This window comes from Prunus avium, chromosome 7 (genome assembly GCF_965620075.1).
Source record: "Prunus avium chromosome 7, drPruAviu1.hap1.1, whole genome shotgun sequence".
NCBI lineage: Eukaryota > Viridiplantae > Streptophyta > Magnoliopsida > Rosales > Rosaceae > Prunus > Prunus avium.
The window spans coordinates 36,362,521-36,370,898 of record NC_142290.1 but is presented as its reverse complement, the minus strand read 5'-3'; the positions used below and the strand labels follow the sequence as shown (position 1 = coordinate 36,370,898).

The window sequence follows — 8,378 nt, the reverse complement described above, 5'->3', positions numbered from 1 at the left end:
ATCTGGGTTTTGAGAGGGTGGGATAAGGAGGAGGGGGAATGGGTTGCAGGAGAGAAGGAGACCTGAGAGAGAGCGAAAGAGAGACAGACAGAGAGGGATTTGAATTTCTATTTTTTATTTTTAAATTTATTTATTTATTTATTTATTTAATTATTTATTTGCACTTTTTTCTTCTTCTTTTTTCAATTTTTAAAATATAAAATATTTTAATTGAAATGGATGGTTTTAGCTAAGGCTGGGCAATTAAACCGCCAACCCGAAAAACCGAGCGAACCAAACCGATTGAGTTGATTTAGTCCGGTTATTTATTTATTAATTATTTAATATCGGCTTCAAACTGGACCGGACTGACGGGTTTACTAGAACCAAACCATTACTGTTGGCAAGCCAAATATTACAAAAATATTTTGCAACAAAGGGATTCGAACCCCACACCTCCATGTAAGAATCCTTCTTACTTTCCACTGGAGCAAACAACTTTCTTGTGTATTCTTTCAATAAGTATGATATATAATTAGTTACTCAAAATAATAAATATTAAAAAAAAAATGTGAGAGCATGCAAGTGGACATGATGCATGCACTGCATCTGCCGAAACCAATGTAGTTTTTCTTTCTTTTGTATTTTTTTATTCTTTTTATTCTCCCCATATCTCACTTTTCCCAACCCCTTCATTTTTTATTTGTTTCCCATCTTCTTCTTACTCTTTCCGTCACATCCCTGTCCATCCCTCTATCTCTCCCTCTCTCTTTTTTATTTCTATTTCCTTCTTCTTTTCCTCTCTCTTTCCTTTCTTCCTCCTCATTCCTCTGTCAGTCTCTGCAATTTTTTCCTCCTCCCATATCTCTCTCTTTTTTTCTATTTTTTTTCATGCTCTCTCTTCTTTCTAGTTTTCCATCGCTCTCTCTCCTCTTCCTCCTTCTCCTTCTTCTTCTTCCTTTCTCCCCTGTCTCAATCTCTCCCTCTATCTAATTTTTTCCTAGCTTTATTCTTGCTCTCTTCGGCCTAAACCCGAAATCGAACCGAACCAAATCAAACCACAAACTCCGGTTAACTGGAATGGTCGGTTTTTTTGGTTATAGTTCGGTGTATGGTTTCTAAAATTGCTAACCCGAAGCCTTCGATTCGGTGTTTGGGTTGAGCCCAAAACCGAACCAACCTAGACCGAGCCCAGGCCTAGTTTTAGCCTTCAAATTAACGGCCAAATTGACGGAAGGACTCAATTGAAACGGATGAGAGAGTTGGATGACCTAATTACCTCATAAAAAAGTTCGGGGACCCAATTGCAACTCGAGGTAAAATTCAGGACCTCTACAGTTAAAAACTAGGCGTGGGCACGGTCCGGTTTGGTCCGATTTGACCCTCAAACCACGGCCGAACCAATTACATTTTCACGGTCCGGTGTGGTTCGGTTTCACCTAAAATCAAAATGAAAATCAAACCAAACCAAACCATTCATAACCGGTTTGGTGCGGTTTGGTTCGGCCGATTTAGGCATAAAACAACATGTCTTACAGTAACATGCAAATCTTGCCAAAGTAGAACAAAGTTAACATGCAAATCTTGCCAAAGTAGAACAAAGTTAACATGAAAGTTAACCAAATTTCTAGTAAATCAAAGTAACATGAAAGTTAACCAAATTTCCAATAAAACAAAGTTCAACATACAATCCCACATTTGCATACAAATAGAAATAAGCTTCAATGGTTGCCGTATCGTTTTTTCTGTAAGAAATTTATCAGAGCCATGTGAGTGTTATGGCTCATTTTCTTAGACTTTAATGCTGCACTACATAGAGAATGTGAGCAACTACAAAGAGAGGAAAAGCTCTGGAAACCGGCATTGATTCACCATAGTTCTTGGAGCCACTGGCTGTTGTCAGGTCAATATGTGTTTGATTGCCAAAGTAAGTCTTCTTACAAGTGCTACATTGAAAATTAGACCCGGAAGCAGAGTTGCTGTAAATCCAAACAACAAAGCACACCACTCCCCAAATTAACAAAATCCCCAAATTAACAAAAAAAGAAAAGAGGGAAATAGCAAAAAGCAAGTCAAAATAAAACAATGCAACCCCAAGTAATTCAAAATAGAATTGGAATCACTTACACAGATAAGTTCGGATCACCGGAACTTGAAAATTGGTCGAAGCATATAGGACAAGCTAATGGCAGCAGCATAAATCTTTTCCTCAAACCTTACAGCAATTTTCTTGAGCTCCTGTAATCCCTCTTGACCAGAGAAAGGGAGATGCCTCTTCAATGTCTCCATTCTTTACATGCAACACAATCAATAAAATTTATTAACCACCATCAAAGCATGGCATGGAGGTACAGTTCTTAACAACAAAAGTAAATTCATGATAAATAATGTAATCCACTAAACTATTTCTTAAGAAGAATAAAAACACTTACGTCTTGTTGACAATTCTTTGCCTTGAATCTGGCCGCAATCGACTCCTCCAATTGTCTGTGTCCATTGCGGGCTCTCCATCTCCAGAAGGGCTCATTGAGGGCTCTCATCATCATCATCTCGGTAAATATCTCGTCTGCGTCAATGGAGGGTTCTCCATCTTCATAGGGGCTCTCACCATCATCATCATCATCAGCGTCCACCTTGTCTGTGTCCATTGAGGATTTGTATCCTATTGTTTATGATTAAAGCAAACAAATTTTAAATGTAATGTCAAATATAAACAGTACCCCATCTAAAATTAAATTAATCCAAACACGTTTGACTCATATTTTTTCCGGCTGTTTTCAGGCAACCAAACAGACAAAATACAATTGGGTTTTCCATTTTCTATTCAGCGAATTGATTGGAGGAATTCATTGAATAAACAAGCAAGAAAAGAAGCTAACACAACGTACCATTGGCTCGACTTCAATGAAGGCGGTGGAACGACGATTGACGGCTAGGGGCGGGAGAGGTAGAGGTGGAGCAGAGAGAGAGATATGATGAGGAGTGTAGAGCAGAGAGAGACAGAGAGAGAGTGATGATGAGAGGGAGTTGCGGCTAGGGTTGAAACGAAGGAAGAAGAGAGAGAGGCTCAAGCAAGGGAGAGAGAATGGAGTCCGTGAGTATTAGTTTTGGAGTCCAATCAGGTGTGCTAGGGTACATGGTACACTTTCAACTAACCACTCAAGCCTTGCCACATGTAAACTAAATTAAACAAATAATAAATTGATTTATAATCGGTCCGGTTTGGTTTAGGATAGTTTTCAAAACTCCCAAACCGCAGCCGAACCAAACCAAACCGGTTTGGATCGGTTTTTCAAACTGTTGACTTTTTCTTTAGTCAAAACCAAACCAAACCAAACCAATATAATCGGTTCGGCCGGTGTAACCGGATCGGCCGGATTGATGCCCACCCCTATTAAAAACCCTTTCATTAAATCCTGCAAATGATTTTGAAGTCCCTAATTTCCAACTTGGTTTTGTTGGGTTTTCGACGTCCCATAAAAGGAAATGAACTTATTCTTGTGAACTTGTCCTCAAACCAAGACTGTTCAAACCGCGGGAACACACCAACTTCTGAACCCCCATCACCAAATGACTAAACCAACCCCAACATCTTCTCTCCACACTCATCTCTGCATCCTGCTCTTCCTCCCCCTCCTCCTCATCAGCCATGCCAACTCTCAGTCATTGCAAGACCAAGAACAAGCTGTTCTGCTAAAACTAAAGTCATACTTGCAATCTCCACCGTTCCTCAGCCATTGGATTCCATCAACATCAAACACTTCCCACTGTTCCTGGCGGCCTCAGATCACCTGCACAAACAACTCCGTCACCGGATTGTCTCTGGTCAACACGAACATCACCCTACCAGTTCCACCTTTTATTTGTGATCTCAAGAACGTCACACTCATTGATCTCAGCTACAACTACTTTCCTGAAGAGTTCCCAAAAGCTCTCTACAACTGTTCAAAGCTACAGTACTTAGACCTCTCTCAAAACTACTTTGTTGGCAAGATTCCTGACGATATCGACAGCCTGCCTCGGCTTCAATACCTCAGCCTTGCCAATAACTACTTTTCTGGTGACATACCGGCGGCTATTGGGCGGTTACAAGAGCTCAGGAACCTGCAGCTGCTTTCGAACCACTTTACTGGTCCCGTGCCACCAGAAATAGGTAACTTGTCCAATCTTATAGACCTAAGTCTCTCTTACAATACAGATCTTGTGCCGTGGAACATGCCTTCAAATTTCACCCAGTTGAAAATTTTGAAGACTTTATGGATACGAGAATCAAATTTGATCGGACAGCTCCCGGGAACACTCGGGGAAATGGCAGCACTGGAAGAATTGGATTTGGCAAAGAACAGTTTGAATGGGACAATCCCACGTGGCTTGTTTCTGTTGAAGAATTTGAGTATAATCTATCTCTTCAGGAACAGCCTGTCCGGGGATTTACCTCAAATGGTTGAAGCATTGAACTTGCAAGTTATTGATCTTTCTGACAACCATTTAACAGGGCCAATACCAAAAGATTATGGAAAGCTTACCAAGTTAACAGGGTTAGCTTTGTTTTATAATGGTTTTTCTGGTGAGATTCCAGCAAGCATTAGCCATCTACCAAATCTCATAGATTTCAAAGTGTACGACAATAACTTGACAGGAACATTGCCTCCGGACTTTGGGAGGTATTCAGAGCTTGGAGGGTTCGAGGTTTCGGGGAATAGGCTCACTGGTAAACTGCCAGACCATTTGTGTTATTTGGGTAAGCTGGAAGGACTTGTAGCTCATGAGAACAATCTCACTGGGGAGTTACCAAGCTCTCTTGGAAATTGCACTAGTTTGGTGATAGTCAAGGTTAATGATAATGGGTTGTCTGGGGTGTCTTCCTGGACGAATTTGAAGGTTTTTGACGCCGGTAATAACCTTTTTAACGGTACTATCCCTCAGGAACTTACTGCTCTTCCTGGCTTAATCACTCTTTCTCTTGATCAGAATCAGCTTACTGGCTTCCTTCCATCAGAGATTATGTCATGGAAATCACTCAACACTCTTAATTTCAGTCGAAATCAACTCTCTGGACCAATTCCAGAGAAACTTGGTCTTCTACCAGTCCTTACTGAACTGGATCTTTCAGAAAACCAACTTTCTGGCCAAATTCCAGCTCTGCTTGGGCGTCTGAAGCTCAACCATTTCAATCTCTCTTCCAATCACCTATCTGGGAAGATCCCAATTAAATTTGAGAATCCTGTTTATGTCAAAAGCTTCTTGGACAATCGAGATCTCTGTGCAACTAGCCCATTAGCAAAACTCAAGATATGCAAGTCCAGCAAAATTTTGATCTTAACTTTCAGCATACTTTTGTCCTTTTTGGCTTTGTCCTTATCATTCTTCATGGTCAGAGCTTATTGGAAGAGAAACAGATCGGATTCTAATTGGCAGCTCACCGCATTTCAGAGGTTGAATTTCACAGTGTCAAAAATTATCTCTGGGGTTACAGAAAATAATCTGGTTGGAAGTGGAGGATCAGGAAAGGTTTATCGTGTTCCTGTGAATCGTACAGGTGACGTGGTTGCCGTGAAAAAGATTTGGAAAGATAAGAAGTTAGAAGAGAAGCTTGAAAAAGAATTTCTTACAGAAGTCAAGATATTGAGTTCCATTCGACATGCCAACATAGTGAAGCTGATGTGCTGTATATCCAAGGACAATTCAAAACTTCTTGTCTATGAGTACTCAGAGAATCGAAGCCTGGATCAATGGCTTCACAAGAGAAACAGGCCATCCAATCTCACGAGTTCAGTCCACCATGTTGTGTTGGACTGGCCTAAGAGGTTGCAGATTGCAGTGGGAGCTGCTCGGGGCCTCTGCTACATGCATCACGACTGTGTGCCACCCGTTGTGCATCGAGACATGAAATCGAGTAACATTTTGTTAGACTCTGATTTTAATGCAAAAATAGCTGATTTTGGTCTTGCCAAGATCTTGGTCAAGCAAGGAGAACTTGGTACAGTGTCAGCTGTTGCTGGCTCCTTCGGCTACATTGCTCCAGGTAAACACTACACCCCACAAATGTTGGAGTTAGCTCCTAAAGAAAGGTGTGTTATTTTTCCTCTGTTTCCGTTAGCAATCTCAGTCAACCGGGTTTTCTAACCTGAATGCAGAATATGCTCACACAACACGCGTGAACGAGAAGATTGATGTATATAGTTTTGGGGTCATCCTTCTGGAGTTGACCACCGGAAGGGAAGCTAATGACGGCGACGAACACACTTCTCTTGCTGAATGGGCGTGGCGCCACTTTCAAGAAGACAACCCTCTTGTCAATGCTCTGGACCAGGACATCAAAGAACCTTGTTACTTGGATGAAATGTGCTCCGTTTTCAAACTTGGCATCTATTGCACCGAGAGACTTCCTTCTGCTAGGCCTTCCATGAAGGAGGTTCTGCATATCTTGCTCCGATGCTCAACAAAAGTCACCCCACCATTGAGAAGATTTGGAGATGCAAGCAACTTAATTCCCTGAGAGTGCAACCAACAAAAGTAAACTACTCACAGTTTACATTTATGGCGCATAATGTATGTATCGAAGATAATTATTACGTACATTGAGTTGTTATTTTAATAGCACCAATCATGTATGAAAATTACAAAAGGAAGAATCAGAGAACAAGGAGTAGAAAAGATAACAATTCCAATTGCTTCAAAATTTAATTGATGGTATTCAGAACAAGGAAATAATAAAGGAAACAGATTCTCCCACTCTGGGTGTTACCTTGTTATCCAAGTTTTCACCCATAGCCGTTCCTAACCTTTACATATTAGCTAAGCGTTTAATTCATATGTTTTAGATAAAGGATCGATATGCCCTAACTTCACCCTTTCAGGGTATACTTCTTCCCTGTGAATGCTTGCAACTTTGGCTCTTCTGACCAAAATCCTATCCTTTCAGAATAAGGAAATCCTAATCTCACTGGGACAAACCTGAAATTGAAAATAAAATACATGGAATGAAACTAAAAACGAAGAGTAATGCTAGGGAGACCATCTTTTTGTACCACAATTGTATACCATCTGATGTGGAAGATGATGTGGCATGCCAAATCATTTAATACAATTACATATATTTTAAATTTTCATTCTCTCCTAATTAATGCACTGATCCCATAAAGTCTAAAAATGAGATGGAATCGCAACTAAAAAGATAACCCACAACAACTTCCCGGAAAATTCCCCGCCATGTTTTTCTTGTTTGGATGGGTTAATAATTTTGAAAACCCATCATGATCCCTTCTTTTAAAGACTTCAACAAGGAAAGGTAGTTGGGTTTTGATTCTAAATATTATATTTATTTCAGATTTACAAGAACACTATAGTTAGATTTTCTGAGGGAGTCCATGAAGATATAAAGTTTTTATCGGATTAGTTGCTTTTTCCACCACATTTTAGCAACTAGTTTTCTTTTTTGGCTGCGAAATTGACCACTAGTTGCAGGCCGTAAGAGACAAAGAACCAAAAATGGCAGCCAACATGAGGAAAGGGGTTGATACTGTGTTTAACACCCATGAAAAATCCGGCAATCATAAAATTGTTGTGGAGAAGACAGTGTAGGGAGAAGGAAGAAGAGAGAGTGAAGATAGAAAGACTCCTATCGGTAATTGTGCTGTAATTAGGGGAGAATAAAATAGATTTAGCTATATTTAATGACTTTTGTGCTTTAATTTGGGGAGAATAAAAATTTAAAATATATTGTAACTATATTAAATGATTGGCATGCCACATTATCTTCCACATCATATGGTATATAATTGTGGTACAAAAGAAATGGTCTCTCTAGCATTACCCAAAAAGGAATCCTAATCTCATTAAACTCGCACGTAACCGTAGCCGTTCATAATCCTTTACTTGTTAGCCAAGCATTGGATTATAGCCGCTCATTATCCTCGAGGATTTTGCCCAATTTGATAAGTAGCTACTCAACGGTGTGATACTAATTGATGCGGGGTGTGAAAACAAGTGCCCTTTTCTATATTTTATAATTTATAGAGATTTCCAATTCTTTTTGTTTCGGTCTGACCAAACATAGTCCTTTAAGCATAAGGAAATCCAATTTATATTAGGGGATTCTCTATTTTTATTTTAACTCAACAATAATAAAACAAAGTAGGAGCCAACGAGGTCTAGTCCAGTTGAAAAGGGCATTGACTTACTTACAAGTGGTCACAAGTTCAAACTATCATGACACTTTGGTAGTGTGTATGTGTGAGAAACTCCCTTCTCTTTGTAGCTAGGGCTCATCAATGGACTGGGCCAACTCAATCCAAAATTTACTAGGCTTGGGTCAGATTGGGCCGAACTTTAATGAAGAAAGAGAAAATAACGGACCGAATTGAACTGGGCTTAGACTATCACTTATATATATTTTT

At 39.9% G+C, this 8,378-nt stretch overlaps 1 protein-coding gene and 1 long non-coding RNA gene across 2 annotated transcripts; one reads left to right on the top strand and one right to left on the bottom strand.

Annotated features, from left to right (window-relative positions):
- Window positions 1–1,620: 1,620 nt before the first annotated feature.
- On the bottom strand, window positions 1,621–3,058 carry LOC148293398 (uncharacterized). The gene is made up of 4 exons (XR_015825829.1): window positions 2,868–3,058; window positions 2,412–2,641; window positions 2,107–2,269; window positions 1,621–1,958 (listed from the first exon to the last, which is right to left on the bottom strand). It is a non-coding gene; the product is annotated as an uncharacterized LOC148293398 (long non-coding RNA).
- Window positions 3,059–3,379: 321 nt separating this feature from the next.
- Window positions 3,380–6,695, top strand: LOC110751034 (uncharacterized). Its single transcript, XM_021951453.2, has 2 exons — window positions 3,380–6,004; window positions 6,117–6,695. The coding sequence occupies exons 1-2, from the start codon at window positions 3,550–3,552 to the stop codon at window positions 6,476–6,478; spliced, it is 2,817 nt and encodes a 938-aa protein (XP_021807145.1). The 5' UTR covers window positions 3,380–3,549; the 3' UTR covers window positions 6,479–6,695.
- The last annotated feature ends 1,683 nt before the right edge of the window (window positions 6,696–8,378 follow it).

Coding starts and splice junctions, on each gene's coding strand:
- LOC110751034 (XM_021951453.2), top strand. CDS start 3,550: ATGACTAAACCAACCCCAACATCTTCTCTCCACACTCATCTCTGCATC. Junction 6,005..6,116: donor CTTCGGCTACATTGCTCCAG/GTAAACACTACA, acceptor ACCTGAATGCAG/AATATGCTCACACAACACGC.